A 23363-nucleotide genomic window follows, 5' to 3' on the forward strand; every position below is an offset into this window, starting at 1 on the left:
AGGTCTTTAATCAATTTTGAGTTTATTTTTGTGTATGGTGTTAGGGAGTGTTCTAATTTCTTTCTTTTACATGTAGTTGTCCAGTTTTCCCAGCACCACTTATTGAAGAGGCTGTCTTTTCTCCATTGTATGTTCCTGCCTCCTTTATCAAAGATAAGGAGACCATATGTGCGTGGTTTTATCTTTGGACTTCCTATCCTGTTCCATTGATCTATATTTCTGTTTTTGTGCCAGTACCATATTGTCTTGATTACTGTAGCTTTTTAGTATAGTCTGAAGTTCGGGAGCCTGATTCCTCCAGCTCTGTTTTTCTTTCTCAAGATTGCTTTGGCTATTCAAGGTCTTTTGTATTTCCATACAAATTGTGAAATTTTTTGTTCTAGTTCTGTGAAAAATGCCATTGGTAGTTTGATAGGGATTGCATTGAATCTGTAGGTTGCTTTGGGTAGTAGAGTCATTTTCACAATGTTGATTCTTCTAATCCAAGAACCTGATGTATCTCTCCGTTTGTATCATCTTTAATTTCTTTCATCAGTGTCTTATAGTTTCCTGCATACAGGTTTTTTGTCTCCTTAGGTAGTTTTATTCCTAGATATTTTATTCTTTTTGTTGCAGTGGTAAATGGGAGTGTTTCCTTAATTTCTCTTTCAGATTTTTCATCGTTAGTGCACAGGAATGCAAGAGATTTCTGGGCATTAATTTTGTATCCTGCTACTTTACTAAATTCATTGATTAGCTCTAGTAGTTTTCTGGTAGCTTCTTTAGGGTTCTCTACATATAGTATCATGTCATCTACAAACAGTGACAGCTTTACTTCCTCTTTTCCGATTTCGATTCTTTTTATTTCTTTTTCTTCTCTGACTGCTGTGGCTAAAACTTCCAAAACTATGTTGAATAATAGTAGTGAGGGGACAACCTTGTCTTTTTCCTGATCTTAGTGGAAATGGTTTCAGTTTTTCACCACTGAGAATGTTGTTGACTGTGGGTTTGTTATATTTGGCCTTTATTATGTTGAGATAAGTTCCCTCTATGCCTACTTTCTGGATGCTTTTTATCATATATTGTTGTTGAATTTTGTCAAAAGCTTTTTCTAAATCTATGAGATGATCATATGGTTTTTATTCTTCAATTTTTTAATATGGTGTATCACATTGATTGATTTGCGTATATTGCATTACTGGGATAAACCCCACTTGATCATGGTGTATGATCCTTTTAATTCGCTGTTGGATTCTGTTTGCTAGTATTTTGTTGAGGATTTTTGCATCTATGTTTATCAGGGACATTGACCTGTATGTTTATTTCCTGGTGACATCTTTGTCTCGTTTTGGTATCAGGGTGATGTTGGCCTTATAGAATGAATTTGGGAGTATTCCTCCCTCTGCTATATTTTGGAAGAGTTTGAGAAGCATAGGTATTATCTCTTCTCTAAATGTTTGATAGAATTCACCTGTGAAGCCATCTGGTCCTGGGCTTTTGCTTGTTGGAAGATTTTTAATCATAGTCTCAATTTCTGTGCTTGTGATTTGTCTGTTTATAGTTTCTACTTCTTCCTGTTTCAGTCCCAGAAGGTTGTGTTTTTCTAAGAATGTGTCCATTTCTTCCAGGTTGTCCATTTCATTGGCATATAGTTGCTTGTAGTAGTCTCTCATGATCCTTTGTATTTCTGCAGCGTCAGTTGTTACTTCTCCTTTTTGATTTCTAATTCTGTTGATTTGAGTCTTCTCTCTTTTTTTCTTGATGAGTCTGGCAATGGTTTATCAATTTTATTTATCTTCTCAAAGAACCAGCTTTTAGTTTTATTGATCTTTGCTATTGTTTCCTTCATTTCTTTTTCATTTATTTCTGATCTGATCTTTATGATTTCTTTCTTCTGCTAACTTTGGGCTTTTTTTGTTCTTCTTTCTCTAATTGCTTTAGGTGTAAGTTTAGGTTGTTTATTTGAGATGTTTCTTGTTTCTTAAGGTAGGATTGTATTGCTATTAACTTCCCTCTTAGAACTGCTTTTGCTGCATGCCATAGGTTTTGGGCCATTGTGTTTTCATTGTCATTTGTTTCTAGGTATTTTTTGATTTCCTCTTTGATTTCTTCAGTCATCTCTTGGTTATTAAGTAGTGTGTTGTTTAGCCCTCATGTGTTTGTATTTCTTAGAGAGTTTTTCCTGTAATTGATATCTAGTCTCATAGTGGGTCAGAAAAGGTACTTGATACGTTTTCAATTTTCTTAAATTTACCAAGGCTTGATTTGTGTCCTGAGATATGATCTGTCCTGGAGAATGTTCCATGGGCACTTGAGAAGAATGTGTATTCTGTTGTTTTCGGATGGAATGTCCTGTAAATATCAATTAAGTCCATCTTGTTTAATGCATCATTTAAAGCTTGTGTAATTGTCTTTACTTTAAAGACTATTTTGTCTGATATGAGAATTGCTACTCCAGCTTTGTTTTGTTTTCCATTTGCATGGAATATCTTTTTCCATCCCCTCAACTTTCAGTCTGTATGTGTCCCTAGGTCTGAAGTGGGTCTCTTGTAGACAGCATATATTTGGGTCTTGTTTTTGTATCCATTCAGCCAGTCTGTGTCTGGGTTGTTTGTTTTTTGATGTTGAATTCTTAGAGCTGTTTATATATTTTGAATATTAACCCCTTATCGGTCATATCATTTGCAAATATTTTTCTCCCACTCAGTATGTTGTCTTTTCATTTTGTCAATGGTTTCCTTTGCTGTGGAAAAGCCTTTACGTTTAATTAGGTCCCATTTGTTTATTTTTGCTTTTATTTTCAATATAGTGGTAGAGGATTAAGAGATACAAATGATTATGTATAAAATAAGCTACAAGGATATATTGTACCTCATAGGGAACATAGCCAATATTTTATAGTAACTATAAATGCACTCTGTAACTTTAAAAATTGTGACTCACAATATTATACACCTGTAACTTATATAATAAGGTACATGAACTATAACTCAATAAAACGATAAATAATATATAATTATCAAATTGATGGTTTTGGTCTTATCGATAGTGCTATGGCCCTTTACCCCAGCAAGTATTCCTAGTTGTATCCTTAGAAGCCAATGTGTATTTATCTGCAAGCTTATTGTAATCGTTTCTAAAGATTCAAGATGCTTTGTGGATTTAATTTTTTGCCAGATGATATTTAAAAAACTAGAGCTGAATTATAAATGAAGCTGCTTTTGTTAAGAACAACAAAGAGTGAGTTGGTGGACTTGTGGAGCTGGAAACCAAATCAGTATTCCAAACCAAACTCTACTGCTGCTATCTCATTAAACAGCATTGGGCAGACGTTTAAAGATTTTTATACATTTTAATTCAGCTGGTAACTTGATTTAAAACAACATTGATTTTTTTTCCTAATCGTTCTTGGTCATGTATAACATGCTAAATATCAAAATGAATCTGATACTGTTTGAGGCTGTCTGTGCAACATAGGTATTAAATTCTTGGAGGCTTCTTTCCCCATGCTAATTTTCATCATTGTGCCATTATTTTCATTTCCCTTGGAGCTTTAGCTTTTTAGAATTATTATTCATTCTTTAGCCCATATACCCCATCATTAAACAATTAAACCTTTGTCAGACAGAGCAGCAAGAGACTTTATGGATAATGATGAGGTCGGAAGCTCCCCTGAACAGCCTGTTGGCTCACCTTGGAAGAAGAGCGTCCCGCCAAATTATCTTTATGTGCTCATGAACAATGTTCTAACAAGGGTGGATGGAGAGATGAGCGTAGAGGGCAGTTCTAATGGAAGGAATGATAGCAAGATCGCCTTAGCAAAACATGCTAATGCCTGGACAAGATGCTATCTGCTCTTGCTGCTAAATTAGGTACATATAGCTATCTGCTATTTTACAAAATGAACTAGAAGAGAAATAATATACCTTTCAGAATTTAGAAGTACCTCATATGACTATAAAGTGATTGCACAGAGATTACCCATTTAACCCAGAGTTTATGGTACATTAACCGGGTGGATTGTTTCTGAAAGTAAAAGTGGGATAGGCAGGAAAGAAGTTCATATGAAGGTAGCTGTAGGCTGTACCTACCTTTAATTCTTAACTTTATCCTGAACTCTGAAGTAACTGAGATTTTTGCTGTTGCTGTTTCCTAAATGCAGAATTTCAGAGTGGGATATCAGGACTTTAGTGTGAAGATACATCTGTATTAAGCCAGGTATCATTGGCAGTGACATTTGGGCACAAATATTTGGAAGATTTAAAGAACTGTGAAGGTTGATCATGGAAATCAAAGAGGAAGGAGCATCAGAAGAAGGCCAGAACTTTCTGCCCACACCCCAGGCAAATGATACTGGGGAATTTCAGTTCACAAGTGAGTATGCATGCACCCCCCAAATTAACTAACGTTGTTCCTTTGCGCTGTTTGTTTCAGTGTTCTGAATCTATGATATGCCTCTCATCTTCTATCTTGGGTGAGGTAGATGATCATCTATGAAGTGGTTCAATAGCAAATAGAATCATCATTCTTGAATGTGTATTAAGACGTTAATAAATACTTTTTAAGTACACATTCTATTGAACATTTTTATAATCTCATGTGGAATTATTTTTTGGAACATGGAAATTTTCTCTTTAAAACCAAAGACATTTCAGTTGAAAGCATTAGGGCACAATAGTTACACTAGATGCTTAGCCTGTCGCTGCCATACCTGAGAACACTAAGTCACATAAATAGGGCAGGCTTGGCTCTTTGGCCAAGATTTGCAGGTGAACATAAACACTGGTCTTTGTGCTACTCGAGTAATTAAAGTCATTGGAAGAATTGTACGTTTTCTCTCATGCTTAACGTCTTAGAGTTTGGGTTTTATTGTTTAGCATAAATTGTGTCTTTTTCTTTTCAGAAGATTCTTGTTGCCCAGTTATTTAACCCTGGCAAACATATGCCTAGCTTCTCATTTTATTTATATTATAAAACTAATCTATAGAAAATGGTATTGGTTGGACAAGTTTTTCTGAGAAATTTGATTGTCAGAGCTTACAGCAGATTGTTAATAACCTTTAAAAAAAACCCACAGTATTTGAAATTAACAAAGACCTACCTAATGATTGTCACTTTAACCTCTCTTGGAAAGTCTAAAATTGTTAACCATAGCAATGTTAAATGTCAGCAGGAAATAAAAATAAATGGTTACTCTGCAAAAACAATGTGAACTCTGGAAATAAAAAATGGATGATTTTTATACAAAGAGGTGGTTCTAACAGTTGTCGACTAAAAACCAAATTGCACAATTTGAGAGTTGTGAGTTAAGTTTTATTTGGGGCAAAATGAGGACTATAGCCTGGGAGACAGCATTTCAGACAGCTCTGAGAAACAGCTCCAAAGAGGCAGGAGGGAAGGTCGGTATATATGTGATTTTGGTGAAGAGGGAGTACATACAATCAAGCACATATTTTTTGCAGAAGGTTTCTGCTAGTCACCAGGAGCAGACGTCACCATGAAGGGTTTTAGTGGTTTTCTAGATATGAGGAGATGCAAGAATCGGGCTCATAAAATCGTCATCTGAAAATATCTAACCATCTGAAGACCGGTTCTGCCAGTTTTTCCCAGAGCACAGCGTGCCTCATTTCTGCTCTCCACCCTGAGCTCCTTTGAAGGTCAGCAGCTGCAGCACATGATTTCATCCTTGTAGAGGCAGATGGCAAGTGCCAATCTGTAGTTAACACAGTATATTCATGACCGAATGCTAATAAATTTAAATTGTATCTGATGGGTGCACCAGTAAAAATAAATGAGGAAAAGATTTTTACAATATTCTTACATTTCTCGGTCACCATGAGTGGTTACAAATGACATCCCTGTCCTCAGCCCCTCTTGTTTAGGAAGCCCCGTACCATGTGTGGTCTTAGAGAGTCCACCTATGACATTATCACTTGCCCCAGCCTTACGTTTCTACCTTCTAACCATTAGACATTCCCATTTGCTTACCTTTTTCTCAGACTCACTTTCCCTCCCCCTTCACCTTCAATCATTTAGCCATGTTAATAGATTTTTTTTAATTGCCAAAAAAAGGAATAGAAACATTAACAGAATGCTGATTTTAGCTAACAGTAAGTTGGCTGAATAACCACCATCATCGAGTCCTGAGTAACCTAACCAGAGGTAGCTCTTTAATTAATAATTTACTATTAACACCAGGTTGGAGTGGTGTGAAAGAGAAATCTATGTTAGAGAGGACTTTGGTGAGGTCATCCTTTGTGAAGGTCCCATCTCTGTCTACATGTATCCAAAAGAAACAGAAACAGTTGAAGATATGTTTCATATTTGTCATGCGGCTTACAAAAGCAATGTTTTTGAGTTTTTTATGGCCATGGTGCTAAATAGGTCAATCAAATCTGTAGTCATATCTAGTTCTGCTACAAATATTATGTCCTGCCCCGAGAACCGACTCCTTATATATATGTCTGGACGATTAACTGAGTTTATTTGTTCTGCCAAGTAATGCATTTATACATACTGGGCAGGCTGAAAGTAATATATGTTGACATAATTTTCATAATGAGTTAAATATCTTCAATCTGAATTTGTTCCTATTATTCATAGGTATTCAGAAGACTGCAAATGAACCTCAGCTGGAATTCATCCTTGGTAAGAAATTCCATCTTATTTATTTATAGCTATAAATGTAATAAGCCATTTGTACATATAATTTACAACTTTAGATACGTTACTTATATCATTATATATTTTATAAACTTTAATGAATATTGTTCTATGAAAAAATTTCATTCTATAAGGTAAGTGTTATTTTCCCCAGTTTATTAGTAAAGAATCCGAGCTGTGGAGCAGGTCAGCTCATGACCCAAGGATTAAGGGCTCAGTGGTGATGGGTTTGTGCCTCTCAATCAGGTCTGCTCTCCGCAAATCTGGCGCCCAGCACTCATTCTAATACAGTGACCCGATTTTGTTGCTAATCAACATTTCTCAAAATCCATGTGTCTAATTATCTACTCCTTGGGCTGGAGACTGGGCTCATGTAGAGTTTTCCTTTATCCTCCTTTATACCATTTACAAGGTTCATGCCCCCTTTTGGTCTCACTCACTCAAAAATATCCCCTTACTCTTTTTAAAAATCAATTAATTAGTTAATTAATTTTTGGCTGCGTTGGGTCTTTGTTGCTGGGCCCGGGCTTTCTCTAGTTGCAGCGAGTGGGGGCTACTCTTCGTTGCAGTGTGTGGGCTTCTCATTGCAGTGGCTTCTCTTGTTGCAGAGCGCGGGATCTAGGCATACGGGCTTCAGTAGTTGCGGTGTGTGGGCTTCAGTAGTTGTGGCTCGTGGGCTGTAGAACGCAGGCTCGGTAGTTGTGGCACACGGGCTTAGTTGCTCTGCAGTGTGTGGGATCTTCCTGGACCAGGGTTCGAGCCTGTGTTCTCTGCATTGGCAGGTGGATTCTTAACCACTGTGCCACCAGGGAAGTCCCAGTCCCCTTACTCTTCCATCTTGATGTTGTGGACAGATCCTTGACTTTGAGAGTTTAATTTTAATTCAAAGCTTTAACTTGCTTAAGCAACTCTAAAGATCTGGCACATGTAGAAATTTGTAACTTTGTCAAGGGTGAATTATTAAAAATGTGCACCCCTACAATATTGTACACCAACTATACTTCAATACAATTTTTTTTTTGCTTAAATATCACTGGTTTTAAAAAAAATGTGTACCCTGAGGCTGATCCACTACTTAGCTAGTGAGTGGGAGCTGCTTTGTGTTTGAATCAGGTATGACTACAAAGTGCTATTAGGGAATTAGCTGCAAAATGGTATTTAAAGGGGGTAAAAATATGGTTCCTATGAACTATTCAGAGAAGGTTTTTTTTCCCTCTCTCTCACTGTTCTGAAATATTTTGAAAGGTCCCCAATATCTTTACATTTTATTTGTATGAAGTTTTATAGAATTGTAAATGCATGCATTCAATTCCATATACAGATACATTTTAGTATCCAAATCTTCAAATATTGATATACATATTTTATAAAGTTATGGGAAAATTGAAATATCTACATCCACTATCTGCAGTAGTTTTTAGTGGTTTGAAGTCCCAATTATTTTAGGAATATACTTTTTCATTATATAGTGAAATAGCTTTCAAGTTTACACCCTTTGCTCAAAATATTACATTTTCAACCATAACTTATTGAAAAGAAATAATCCTGATTTTTTGGTTTTGTTTTCTTTCTCTTTCTAATAGATTTTATTTTTAGAGCAGTTTTAAGCTCACATCAAATGTGAACAGAAAGTACATCCCCTGCCAGAGTGCTACAGTTGTTACATTTGATGAACTTACAGTGACAGATTATTATTACCCAAAGTCTATAGTTTACATTAGGATTCATTCTTGGTGTGATACATTCTGTGGATTTGGACAATGTATAGACATGTATTCATCATTATAGTATCACACTTATTATCTTCACTGTCCTAAAAGTTCACTGACTTCTAACTATTCATCCCCCTCTCTCCTGTAATCCCTAACAACCACTGATAAAGCTATACTTTATTTATTTATTTCTCTAGAGAGTTCTCAGATGTTGTCAGATATAGAAAGAATTCATTTTTCAGAAAGGGAGCCAAGTAGCAAAGAAGACCTAGGCACCTCTTGACTCACTGACAACTTGACTCTTGCTACTTGGGCCTTTATTTACTCATCTTTTATTTTTAAGAGAAGAAATTCATTTTTTACCTTTTTAGCAGGACTTCTGAAAAATGAAGATTTGTTAGACTAATTTGGTGTATTTCAAAACACAGAGAAAGCTTTCTTACTTGCATCCTGAGAACAGGGGAAATCTGAACTAGGCAGAAGCAATTGGAGTGGAGGCTGTTAGTCAAACATGGAGACAGAATGCCTGGGCCAAATACCTGTCTTCTGTTTCTTTCTTTTTTTTTTTTCCCAGTTAAATTGCCCTTTGGGGACCCTTGAAGACCCCGTAACTCTCTCCAAACAATTAATATATACTTTTTCTTTTTTTTTAATACTTACGTATATTTTTTCTTTTTTTTAACATCTTTATTGGAGTATAATTGCTTTACAATGGTGTGTTAGTTTCTGCTTTATAACAAAGTGAATCAGCCGTATGTATACATATATCCCCATATCCCCTCCCTCTTGCGTCTCCCTCCCACCCTCCCTATCCCACCCCCCTTGGTGGTCACAGAGCACCAAGCTGATCTCCCTGTGCTATGCAGCTGCTTCCCACTAGCTATCTATTTTACATTGGGTAGTGTATGTATGTCCATGCCACTCTCTCACTTCGTCCCAGTTTACCCTTCCCCCTCCCCCTGTCTTTTATTTCAATTAAAGTTATTTATCTTGTTCAAAGACCTAACTATACTAACCCTTTTGAAAGCACAGTCAAATTTGGGAACAATGCTGTCGTCACTTACATTTCCGGCTTTGAATCATAATCTCAGAGATGAGCAGCTCTGAGAATTTATTCATAATAATATTCCTCCCATTTAAAAAAACAAACCTTAATTTTCTCTTTTCATATCTATTCAAAAAATACAGTAGAATTCTTTTTTTTTTTTTTTTTTTTTTTTTTTTTGCGGTACGCGGGCTTTTCACTTTTGTGGCCTCTCCCATTGCGGAGCACAGGCTCCGGATGCGCAGGCTCAGCGGCCATGGCTTATCGGGCCCAGCCGCTCCACGGCACGTGGTATCCTCCTGGACCGGGGCACGAACCCGCGTCCCCTGCAACAGCAGGCGGACTCTCAACCACTGCGCCACCAGGGAAGCCCCAGTAGAATCCTTAACAACAGGTAATTTTATTTTATCATATGGCAGGAAATGCCTGACGAGTAAACAAAAGAAAGTTATTTAGAATCTTCAGGGAACTGTGTTCTTGATCCTGGAAGATGTAGTTTCCAAACTGTTTGTTATGTTTCTTAGCACTTTAAGATCCTTAACTGTACCATCCCTTGAAGAATTTTTGAAAAAACTACTCTTTCAAGGAGATTACAGCTAAACCCGTGTAGGTTTTATAGTATATTTTTGTCTCTTTTTTCTTTTGAGTTTTTTTACTCTCACAAATTATTCAAGATTTCACCTATTATATAGCTGACTTCACCTCATGATTAAAAATGAGAGAATAATAGTTTCTTAAATATTTTTGTCATCATTTAAGAATGTGCATGTTTCTTTAATCAGAAAGAAAGCAAAGCATCTTAATACAAAAAAAAAAAATCTAGGAAAAAATGGCACAAACAAGGTAAGAGACTTTTTTCACCTTATTTTCCAATTAAATTCTTTTCGGGGGGGAGTTTTTTTAATTGAAGTATAGTTGATTTACAATGTTGTTAATTTCTGCTGTACGGCAAAGTGATTCAGTTATACGTGTATATACATTTTTTATATATTCTTATTCTTTTCCATTATGGTTTATCTTAGGATATTGAATATAGTTCTCTGTGCTATACGGTAGGACCTTGTTGTTTCTCCATCCAACTAATTTTTTTTTATATTTGATTATCAGTTCTGTACCAAAGTATTCAAACAAATTGAGAGTTTCAATGGCCTTGCTTTTTAAATTGGGAAAACAGCCACACTAATTTTGTAGGTGTCATATTGCTTTGTATGAGTTATATTCCATCAAGGATTTGTCTCTGCCTTGTCTATATGCCACTGTAAAATCATTATATCTTGCTGAATTTCCTCTGCTACATCTTTATCTAAGTAAACGAGTTAGGAAATGCTTAGTCAATTGAGCAAGCTGTATATAAATAAAGTATATAATAATCAGCTAAAATTAGTACAAGAGAAGCATGTACTGATAAAATGAGTATCTCATGCCCGTTATCAGCTGTATTTCTAGTGGTTGACTGCATTTAAATTATATAATTCACTCTCACACCTACATCTCTGCTTCCACATGTCTTTCATTGTTTCACTTGAGTACATCGATACCCTTTTTATTTTCACAAAGAGAAAAATAATTAAAAACCCCAAAGAACACAGATTTTGTTTACAGTCTAATAAAATTGTTTTCATTTCAACAAAGCTGGCATTTAAGAAGAGGGATCATTTCTTACAATCTGGTAACATTTCTTTCTTGAAACCACTGTGGGAAATGTATAGAGGTGAGTCATTTGACAAAGATAGGAAAGAAAGGAAATTCCTATGAACTATTTCTTGTTTATTCTTCTGATTATGCTTACAGTGTTTATTGTCATGCCTCCATTTACTGTCTCCAAAGTCAATAGAATACTTAGAAAGATATGTTTTCATATTTTTATATGGACACCACACATACCATAAATCCAAGGCAATAGTCACTAATGCGTGTTAGTGCACAGGAGGGAATGGCATGCGTGTGTACATGTGGTTCTTGTGTTTTTTATTTGGCACTGTGGAGTCACATTCTTTAAATAACTTACACGTTGATGACTGACACCTACTGGAAGCCAGACACAGCATACATCAAAATGCACATTTCATACGTGTCAACAGCCTCGGTGTCGATTATGATAGGAATGTGGCGACGTGGAGGCTGGCGTGAAATCCTTAACAAGGCAAGTAATTCACTCATCTAAAGTGTATTAGGAGCATAGAAAACTTATAAATAAAGTAATTTCAGGTAGTGTTAAGTTCTGTGTAGACAGAAACAGGGTGACTATCTAGAATGTGCCTGGGGGAGAGGTAGTTGACTTGGGGAACAGAAGGACTGTTTTTGTTTTTGTTCAGTTTTTTTTCAAAACATAACCACAATACCTTTATTAGTCCTAAAAATATTGATAAAAATTCCTTAATATAATCAAGTATCCAAAAAGTTTGCATTTCAGAGGGACTATTTTGAATATAGAGGGTCAAGGAAGGCCTCTTTGTGTCCAAAGGGACTTATGCATGTTGCAGATGCTGATTTGGAAAGTATCCATACTAAATGTAAGATCCAAGTGAGCAAGAAGACAACCTACAGAATGGGAGAAAATATTTGCAAATGATGCGACTGACAAGGGATTAATTTCCAAAATATACAAATAGCTCATTCAACTTAATATCAAAAACCCCCCAAAAAACAAACAACCCAATCAAAAAATGGGCAGAAGACCTAGGAGACATTTCTTCAAAGAAGACATACAGATGGCCAATAGGCACATGAAAAGATGCTCAATATTGCTAATTATTAGACAAATGCAAATCAAAACTACCATGAGGTATCACCTCACACCAGTCAGAATGGCCATTATCAAAAAGTCTACAAATAATAAATGCTGGCGAGGGTGTGGAGAAAAGGGAACCATCCTACACTGTTGCTGGGAATGTAAACTGGTGCAATCACTATGGAGAACAGTATGGAGTTTCCTTTAAAAACTAAAAGTAGAGTTGCCATATGATCCTGCAATCCCGCTCCTGGGCTTATCTGGAGAAAACTCTAATTCAGAAAGACACATGTACCCCAATATTCATTGCAGCACTACTTACAATAGTCAAGACATGGAAGCAACCTAAATGCCCATTGACAGACGAATGGATAAAGAAGATGTGGTATATATGTATACAATGGAATATACTCAGCCATAAAAAAGAATGAAATAATGCCATTTGCAGCAACTTGGATGTACCTAGAGATTCATATTAAGTGAAGTAAGTCAGACAAAGACAAATACCATGTATCACTTACATGTGGAATCTTCAAAAAATGATACAAATGAACTTATTTACAAAGCAGAAGTAGACTCACAGACATCGAAAAACTTATGGTTACCAAAGCAGGGGAGATAAATTCATAATTTGGGATTAACATATACACACTAATATAAATAAAATAAATAAACAATAAGGACCTACTGTATAGCATGGGGAACTATATTCAATATCTTATAATAACCCATAATGGAAAAGAATCCGAAAAAGAATGGATATAGTTATAGATATATAGAACTGAATCACTTTGCTGTACATCGGAAACTAACACAACATTGTAAAGTAACTATACTTCAATTTTAAAAAAAGATTAAAAAAAAAAACCCAGTTGACTTTCCCAGCAGGAGGGGGCAGGCTATAGTAGATACTTGCACAGTAGGTAATAGGGTTTTAAGAATGGAAATACTGGGGTTCAAGGATAGTCAGTCAGGTTGCTGGTTTGACCAGGCATGAAACCAAGCTAGGAGCTGATCTGGGCTCGTAGTAAAAGGGGAAATGTCAAATAGTGAAGGACCATTTGCTGGGCTACTGGAATGCCAAGGTCAGATTAGGGCAGTAGTAGGATAGAAGATGGGCTGAGCCAGTGAGATCCCTACTCCCATGGCCTCTTCTAGTCTCCCTCACCCGTACCTCACCTCTGAACAATAGGATCAGCCCTGGTGTTTGGGTGATGCCAAGACTCTAGTGAGTAAAGGATAGAGAGAGATGAGATTCAAAGCCAACTGATTGTTAGATCCTTTGCCTTGTGTGAAGCTGATGTATCTTTTAAGAATCAGTACATAAATTTATGGAATGAATTTTTCCTGAGACTTTTTCCCCTGGAATTGAAAATGGATCGAATCCTCCCCTATAGATTTTATTAGTACATAAAATAAGACTAATCTGAGGTTCAAATTATTTAACAGATCCTTACTTTTTCTTTCAGTTTTCTCTAAAGTCAATAAATCTATATTAACTGCTATAATTTTCTTAGTAATATCGTGAAAATTATATCAGATAACAATCAATAATAAGCAATGCAGAAATATATCACAGTTATCTCTGTAAAGTGGTCATACATTTTCAGAGAGTTATCTCTCTTGATTTCTGTTTTCCCATCTCATTTCTTGACTTTTTTTCCTAATGCTTCAAAGTCAGGATAGATAAAGGGGAAGTTTAAGCCACTGTATTTCATCCCCAACTCAGAGTCAATCAGCACGTGTTGTTTAATTTTTATAGTGAAACTTAGATTCTTAAGATGGAAAACTATTCAGTCATTAAAAAATCATCTTTCAAGAGAATATTTCACCAAACAGGGGAATATAAGAGTTGTCAAAGCAGGATAACAAACTGCTTGTACAACATAACCCTTACTTAACTGTGTTAACAGTGTTTGTGTACAAAATAACAAGATTGGAAGACTAGGCATGAGTGTCTTTAACCATGGTTCTCACAACTTGGTACAGTTTTTATTTCTTTTGTTGTGCTTTCCTTTGGAAAGCATAAAGATATTTTGTTTTATCTTTTAAAATCTCTGCAACGTGCCCATATAAATGTCATGATCAAGTGGTGTTTGTTTGTTTAAATAAATACCTAAAAAAGCTGAACAAGAAAGGGGGCATATTTGAAGGAGTAAAATTTTGCCCTTTGCCTTCAGTTAACTCATAGTATAAGTAGAGAGATCAAACTAAGACTCCTGAAGTGATTAAAAAGATCCTTAAACGCTAAGCTATTTTTTTAGGGTCTCTAAGAATATGAGAAATGTTGTAAAGGATCAAACTAGGATGAGGAGGAGTGGTCAGGAAAGGCTTTCCAAGGGGAGACTAACTAAAGCGAGTTTTTGAAGGAGGAAAGCAGCGTTAGAACAGGTAGAGGAAAGGAGGAATCACATTTTAGACCAGGAGAGCAGCAGAAGCAGACGCTTGGTACTTGGAACAAGATAAATACTCCAAATTCAGAAAACACAGACACAGAAAGGCGTGCAATAAATACTTATTTTTATTACACCAAGTCACGTATAAAAAGCCAGCCATCTTGTCTTCCTAGAAGAGAAAATAAAAACTGTACTCTTCAATAGGATTCTTGATTCATCTACTTCCTGGTCCTTTGGAATCGTGGTATATACTGAAAAATCAGTGATTCCAAGTGCTTTATAGGAAATTACTTCACATTCACCCTGTAAGCCATGTCAGTCCTGCCATACAGAATGTGACTAAATAAACAAATTGAAGTACACCTTGTAGAAACTCTGTTTTCTCTATGGAAATAGAGACTTTAAAAAGTCTGTGGGCATGCAACCCACTATATACCTGTACCAGGTAAATGATGTGTACCAGCCTAGAATTCAGTGATTAAAATTCAGTTCTATCACAACATTATGTTATGGTATAATGGCAAGACGTCCTTGGGTAGGTTACTTTAAATATTAGAGTGACTTTCAATGAGGACAAGAAGAATGCTGATTCTAAATGCTTTGTTCTTTATTCTGTTGGAGCATATATGTGATTTTGTGTACTGATTTTAGATTTTATATATACAGCCGCAATATTTCTAATAACCCAGCTAGGAAAAAGAAAGTCATGTAAATCATGTGATCAGTTTTCTGTGTTCAGAATTTGAAAATGTGTATAAAATACACCCAAACTGACAAGCTGCACAAAAACTGTCTCATCTCTGTATAGACACTGCTTTTAGAGATTGCTAAGGCCTTCATTAACCCGCATGTCACATCCATTCATACTTTATGAATTGCTATAAATCAGCCATCGTTTTATATGTTTCTGGAAAAGAAAACAAAATCTGAGGAGGCTAAACTTGCCAGTTTTCTCCTGTGTTCACACTTCTCCTCTCCTGCTGATCTGTTTTCATAAGTGATCATAAAGCTCTGACTTCTTTAAAGCTCCAAAGGGAGAACGGAAGACTTTATTATATCTTCCTTAGTATTTTTACTCTCTACGTGGTATCATAGGCAAACTAAAGGGAATACTGAGCACAGCGGTATATTTTTGTATTTAACCTATTGATAAAAATACTATATGAAACACTTCTTCATATAAGCTGCAAGATGATTTTCAAGCAACAAGAGAAACAACTGCTAAGAATGTGCTTGCTCTATGTTTTTGCTCATTATACGTTGATTGCCATTTTCTTTATTCTTACAGTGTAAAGTACCAGGGAATCACAGTAATAGTTACCATTTTTTGAGCATCTACTTTGTGCTTATCTCTTTACAAACAGGATACCATGTTTTCCTTACCACAGTTCTACAGGATAATATTAAAGTAGCTAACATTTACCGAGTGCTTGTTTGTTCACCAGACGTGGTTCTAAATAATTTACATAAACTAATTACTTTAATTCTCAGAATTTCATTATGAGACAAATTCTCTATTATCATCTTGTCTTATAGGAGAGGGTACTTAGACGTAAACAAGTAAAGTTATGAACCTAAGATTTGAACCCAGGAATCTGAGTACAGAACAAACTCACCCATATTATCTTCAATGGAAAGATGGAAAAAATCTAAGATTCCCAATGATCAACTTTCCAAAGATCTTATGGAAGTTGAGTGACAGAGTCAGGATCCAAGCTGAGTTTTGTCTGATCTGAACTCCTGCTTTTAACCCTCAGGCTGTCCTCTCTCCTTCTTGATTCCTGCTTTTCAAGAATTTCCAGGACATGGTAGAGACAAACTATCAGGCCAGGTAGATTGTGATAAGGCCAAAATAAAGACATAAGCCAAGAACTATGGAAGTACTGAGCAAGCAGTGATTAAATATAACTGTGGGGCTTCCTGGTGGCACAGTGGTTGAGAGTCAAAAAACATCTCAGAGGAAGTGGCATTTGGACCAGGTTTGGAAGGATGGGCAGGATTTCAGCTGGTTTAGAAGGAACACAGGAGACAATTCAGGCAAAGGGAGTAGCAAACTACATGAAAGAAAATCCTACAGCTCATTTCCTAAGGTGATGAGTTTAATGCTCATTTACATTTTCCTCTTTATTACTTATAATCCCACTCTAAAAATAAATTAAGGCTCTAGAAATCTTCTTGCAGTATTTTACAGTTGTTGCACATACATGAGAAACTTGTTTTACAATTCTAAATAAACTCAAGTCTTTCAACATTACTCTAGTGCTTGCAGATTGTATTTGGGTATCAGGAAGAATTGAGTCTTACTGGCTTTGGTGCTAAGCTATCAATAGATGAAACTCAGGGAAGGCTCAGGCCTTGCTAAGCTAGACACGGCAGACTCTGTAGCCATGCTGTGTCCCTGACAATTGCCTACCTATGCAGAGCTTGCATAGACACAAGAATCTGCCTGACGTGTCTTTCTTGGAGCTATCTCAATTTTGACAGCATCAGGTAACTAGCAATACTTTGAAGAGATGTTTTTCGGAACAACAGTTTATCACTACAACCAAAATAATAGACAGGAGTTTTGCATTTCAGGCTCATCAGTCTACAATCTGAGTGAGGAGGCAATATAGCTAAAGAGATGGGAGTGTGAAGACTACTCTAGAATTTTAACAATGTCTTTGTTACTACCCGACAGGCAGCCTTGGAAAAATGACACAATGTCTCTGACTCCCTATTTTCTTCTCTGTAAAACAGGAAGGGGATCAGTATCTACCTTATATGGTTCTTGTTAGGATTAAATGAATTAATATACAGAAAGCCTTTAAACTGGTATCTGACATATACCTAATGATTGGTTAGCCTTTGCTATTTTGGATTTAACCTTGGGTAAATCACTTTGTCATACTCACTGAGTACTGTTTTGAAAAGGGATCTTGGCACTGAAGTTTTGTGCATGATAATTGCTGTCACTTATTGAACTCCTAAGTGCCAGGTATTGAGTCCTACTGGCTTTGGGGCTAAACTAGATGAAACTCAGAGAAGGCTCAGACCATGCTGAGTGGGACACAGCAAAATCTGTAGCTATGCTGTGCCCCTGATAATTGCCTACCTATGCAGAGTTTGCAGACGCGAGAATCTTCCCCATGTGTCTTTTCACATTTTATCTCTGATCTCAGAACAGACCAGCTAGGTGCTTCTCACTATTCCTGTTTCACAGGTTAGTCACTTGCCCAAGGGCATAAGGACGGGAGTGGAGAAATACAGGTTTTGAATTCCAAAGGCCATGTTCCTTGTGGCTGATTATTAAAGGTACAGGATTGGAGGGAGGTAGACAATAAAAGGTTATCTAAGACCTGCATCACGTTTTTGTACTGCTGAGATAGAGATTTAATTGAAGGAAGAGAAAGTGAACCAATTAGAGCTTCTTAACAGGTCTGTCGTGTGGGTAGTGTTTTCTGGCGACTCAAGATGTAATGTGTGCTCCCTCTGGAACGTAGCTGTTTTTATTGCTACTGGTCTAAATTCTAGCTTGGCATTCTTCAGGAGGTTGAGATACATGACATCAGTTAATAAGTGAAAAGTATAAAAGAGAACAAACGTCTCTTTTTGCCTCACTTCCTATTTGCTAGGAGTGTACCATTTAACTGAATTTCGTTGCAATAAATTATATCTATTCTTCTGTTCCCATTTCTTTCTGAATAATATACCACAGGAACATTTAGTTAAGGGAGGCCTAAATTGATTTTTCCACATGGGTTTAGCTAATTACTTGTTAAATTAGAGGGTTTTTTTTTAAATGTTCACATCTACCTTGTTTATCTGTCTTTCATCAACGATCAACATGCCCCAACCAGTTTATTTCTCTTTGTGTGTGATTTACCTAATTACTTTCTTTCCTCCATTGTCTAATCACTGAGAGTGCTGGTCACTGGAACAGGTCTACCTTTGCAACATCTGTTGCTACTTGTGGGTAATTGAGGAATCAGGACTGCCTAGCAGCTTTCACTTTTCTTTCTTTTCTTTTTTTTTTGCGTTACGTGGACCTCTCACTGTTGTGGTCTCTCCCGTCGCGGAGCACAGGCTCAGCGGCCATGGCTCATGGGCCCAGACGTTCCGCGGCATGTGGGATCTTCCCGAACCGGGGCAAGAACCCGCGTCCCCTGCATCGGCAGGCGGACTCTCAACCCCTGCGCCACCAGGGAAGCCCTGCCTAGCAGCTTTGTTCATTAGGAAGCCACCGAGGTTATGAGGCAGCGAGGTCCCCTGATGCTGTTGTCTGTGTAGCTGAAATTTGTCAGTGGGGCTTCTTGTCAAGCAGATGGCATGCAAATGTATCCAAGGCTACCTGGGAACCAAGCCGCGGGGAAGAAACCTAGTAGAGTGGAACGTGGGATTAAAGAAAAGTCCCTTCCCACGTCCACTGTACAGAGCAGTCTTTTCCCAAATGCTTCTTACTTGAGCTTTGACCTTTCACAGTTGGCAATGGTGGTGCTCTCCCCATTTTACAACAGCAGAAACTGACTGTCAGATGGGTTGAGTGACTTGCCCGCGCTCATGTTTCTGGTATAGCAAAGCCCAGAACTCTTCAAGTGCTCTGCCCCTCACTCCTCCATTCCCTCTACTTGACCATGACAAGGACATGGCTCTTGGCTGTCATCTACAGGGGTAAGGTGGCAGAAGTCAGTCTGAACACAAGAGGTATTCCCAGGTCAAAACTTGTTCAAATTCAGAATATCAGTTTTATCCTAATACTCACGAAACTTACACACCCTCTTGCTCTAAGCAGTTTCAAAGTCTATGGGCTTTAAAGAATATTTACGGGTCTTTGTCTCCAAAATTTGTAACTCTCGCCTTCACTTTTCTTGTTTTTTTTTTCTTGAAGTGTGATGATTTACAATTTTGTGTTAGGTTCAGGTGTACAGCAAAGTGATTCAGTTTAATATATATATATATGTATGTATATATGGAAAAGAATCTGAAATATATATATATAATATAGTTCTCTGTGCTATACATTAGATCCTTGTTGGTTATCTATTTTATATATAGTGGTATTTATCTGTTAATCCCAAACTCCTAATTTATCCTTCCCCACTCCTTTCTGCTTTGGTAACCATACGTTTGTTTTCTATGTCTGTGAGTCTGTTTTTGTTTTGTAAATAAGTTTGTTTCTATCATTTTTTTAGATTCCCCATATAAGCAATATCATATGATACTTGTCTTTTTCTGTCTTACCACTTAGTATGATAATCTCCCTCCTCCCTTTTTCAACTGGCTAGTAAATATCTCCACTTGCCTGTCTAGGAGGTCTTTTTTTTTTTTTTTTTTTTTAAGGATAGCAAACATTTATTGTATATTTATTATGTTCCAGGCTCTTAAATAAGTACCTTACCTATTTTATCTCATCTCATCCTCACAATAACTCTGATTAGGCACCATTATTATCTACATTTTGGAAACTGAATTATGGAGAGGCTGAGGAGTTGAGATTTGAATCCCACAGGCTCACTCTAGAGCCCATTCTCTTCGACACTGTGGACTGTGCGACATCCGAGAATGAAAGAAGAAAAATGCACTTTTGGCTATTTCAGACCCCAAAGGTTATTTTGTTGTTAAGGGGGAAGAAATATCCTGGACTTAAAAGTAAATCAAGGAAGATTCACGAGAAGGGAACACACCTTTAAGACCAAGGCTTTTAAGTGGAATTCTCCCTCATTTTTATCTTTCTCATTGTATCTTTAATTCTGTGTCTGAGAGGTAAACAACCCTCAGATCTTAGGATCAGGTCCTTGGAGCGCTCGCTTCATCTGGAATGTTGATCCTTGCTCTCCTCTGAACTCCACAGTGTCATTTGCTCAAGACACTTGACTTCCTAGGGGGGGTTTTAAACTCAAGGTAGTTAAAACCTGATTTCTTGTTTCCCATTTCCTGTCCCTCCCAAACATTTTATTTCTCCAATGACATACATCTCCTTAAAATACATCACCATCCATTCTGTTATTCAAATCCTCAAACTCTTAACTCTTTCTTCATTCTTCTTTTTCCCTAACCTCATGTCAAATCCATCTTCAAGTCCTATACTTTCTATGTACAAAGTGTATTCTGAATTTGATCACCTCTATCCGTTGCCACCGATATCGTTCAGTTCTCAGCCGCTGTCAGCCCTCACCTGAGCCGGTTAAGGGAGTCCTCCTAGGTCTGCTTGCATCTGCCTCTTACCCCTTCACACCCCCTTCCTGATGGGAGAGCCAGAATAAATAATTTAAAAATATAATTGGGATTTCTTTACTTCCCTAGTTAAAATCCTTCCATGGCTTCCATTTCACTTAGAATAAAATCGACAGAGGTATACAAATATCATATGATATCACACATGTGTGGAATCTAATTTTTTTTAAATGATATAAATGAACTGATTTACAAAACAGAAACAGATTCACAGATTTTGAAAACACACTTATGGTTACCAAAGGGGGATGTAGGGGGAGGAATAAATTAGGAGCTTGGGCTTAACATGCACACACTACTATATATAAAATAAACAAGAGCCTACTGTCTAGCACAGGGCACTCTACTCAACAGTCTATAATAACCTCTATGGGAAAAGAATCTGAAAAAGAATGAATATATATGTATGTATAACTGAATCACTGTGCTGTACACCTGAAACTAACACAACACTGTCAATCAACTAGACTCCAATAAAATTTGAAAAAGGAATAAAATTGAAATGTCTTACCACACTCTACAAGGATCTTGGGCAGCAAGCCCTTCTCACCTTAGCTGTTCTGATCTTCCAGCTCACTCTGCAGCCTTACTCTCAACCTCATTCGTCTTCTTTTTTGCTTCTCAAACAAGCCAAACATTTGGATCTTAAGGGCATTTGTTCTCCGCGCTCCCCCCACCCCGTCCCCACCCCTCAGCTGGCCCCTTGGTAAGTTTTAGATCACAACTCAGGTGTCACCTCATCAGAGAAGCTTTTCCTGATTCTTGCTTCTCCCAACACTCTCAATTTAATCACCCTGTTTAAAATGCTCACTAAATTATTACTTTTTTAAACTTTATGTCTTGCTAGACTGTAAGCTCCATAAAATAGAGAACTTGCTTTCCTAGTCACTGCCGTGAAAATGTCACCTAGAATCAGGCTGGGCACATTTAGACATTCAGTAAATATCCACGAACTGAACGCAGGCATGAATGCCATTGCTTTTTGACTCACATTTCTTCATAAAATAAATTTATAGGTTTAGAAATGCCCTTGAAATGTTTTGGAATTGTCGCTAACACAATTGTTGGTAAAAAGCAATTCATTTTAGTATTCTCAGCGAAGACAATTATTTAACTGTTGATATTTTGTTGTTAGCAAATTATATCAGGAAGGGCAGAGCCTGACTGCCCTTGGGGTTCATCTAGAGAGAACTGACAGGAAGAATCAGTCATGGGCCAAGCTGAACAAGTGGGTTCTGTAACGAGACTAGATCGCTGACAATTGCTTATCTGTGTAGAACTTTATGCCCCAAATTCTTCACAAAGTAACTTCAAGATTCCTGTACTATGATAGCATCAGGAAGCAAGCTATCTTCCTATAGAGATGCTGTTAAGCACATATATACACAAATACTAAGAAGCATAACAGAACTAAAAGAGGAGAAATGGACTGAGGTCCAGAGATTTGAGCCTAGATTTCAGCCTACCACGTGTAACCCTGAGAGAAGGCAGTACAAGGGCGGTGTTTGAGAGCATGGGCTGGGCTGCCATTATGAGAGCATTTGAATCCTCGTCCTGCTACTGGCTACCTGTGTGATTCTGAACAATTTCATGTTGACTGGGTTGTTTTGCAGCTTCAATAAGGTGGTGTACTTGAAGCACTAAGAATGGTGCTAGGTGTATAAATGATTGCTTAATGATATTTTAAAACTACTGTTCTGGGTTAATCCCTTACCCTCTCTGAAAATCTGATTCCTTGTCTGTAAGTTGTAGATAATAGTTCTTATTTCACAGAGTGTTTGAGCTGATATACATGAAAGGGAGAAGTACATTATTAATACATCATTAGGAAATTAACAAATCTTTTTTCCCCACATATATTCACAAGCACTCAGTGAGAATACTGTAATTATCATCCTCATTTCCGGAGGAGGATACCGAGATTCCAGATCAGATCCAAGTTACCTGGTCAGGACTGGAACCTACGACCCTGAGCCTTTGGCTGTTTACTACACAGAGCAAGAAAGAACTGCCAGGGAGACCTTCAAACAGAAGGTGTCTCGTATTCTTATCTTACCTAGTCTCCCACATGTCTTGGAATTGCTGCGAAGGTGGTTCTTCTCTAGTTTGGGTAGTGTAAACAACTGCTCCTTTGTTCTGAAACTTCCTGTGTAGCTAGGGCTCTGAAGCATTCTACATTCAGCTCACAGGTGCTCTGCTGAGCTTGAGGCTCTCCTTGGAGATCCCCAATATTCTGAGAAGTGTGCTCTTTGTTTCCTTCAAACTTGGTTTCTTTTAGAATCGCGCTCTCCCACTCTCAAGCTGCGCTGTTTCCACATGGTGTTGAACTTGTGGATTTTGCTCTGAATAATTAGACCCCTTCTGCCCTCAAGCTAGTCCACGTTTGATTTCTCACCCACAGACTCACTGTCTTTCTCCTCTTGTGTCATGTCTCCTGGCTCACTAGTCATTTCTAGCTTTAGCTTATCTATACCAACCTTGTTTTATTTCCTGTGAGTCAACTGTCTTATGATGGGAGAGTTGACACCCTTAAAGCTCCGTATTCAACATGAATATTGAGGTTTTCTTTTGTCTACAAAAAACTCACACGTATGATTGACTCAAGGGACTCAGGAGAAATAGGG

General features: G+C 37.3%; 1 protein-coding gene across 1 annotated transcript in view; it reads left to right on the forward strand.

Annotated features, from left to right (window-relative positions):
* The window catches only part of INPP4B (inositol polyphosphate-4-phosphatase type II B), a 480337-nt gene that overhangs the window by 132523 nt on the left and 324451 nt on the right, over positions 1-23363 (forward strand). The window contains exons 3-4 of the mRNA XM_024736048.1: positions 4142-4353; positions 6583-6627. Of these exons, the coding sequence (XP_024591816.1) occupies positions 4263-4353; positions 6583-6627 (136 nt within the window). The 5' untranslated portion in view covers positions 4142-4262. The remainder of the gene's footprint in view (positions 1-4141; positions 4354-6582; positions 6628-23363) is intronic.

This window comes from Neophocaena asiaeorientalis, unplaced genomic scaffold, assembly GCF_003031525.2.
Source record: "Neophocaena asiaeorientalis asiaeorientalis breed wild unplaced genomic scaffold, Neophocaena_asiaeorientalis_V1.1 scaffold7, whole genome shotgun sequence".
In the NCBI taxonomy this organism is placed as follows: domain Eukaryota; kingdom Metazoa; phylum Chordata; class Mammalia; order Artiodactyla; family Phocoenidae; genus Neophocaena; species Neophocaena asiaeorientalis.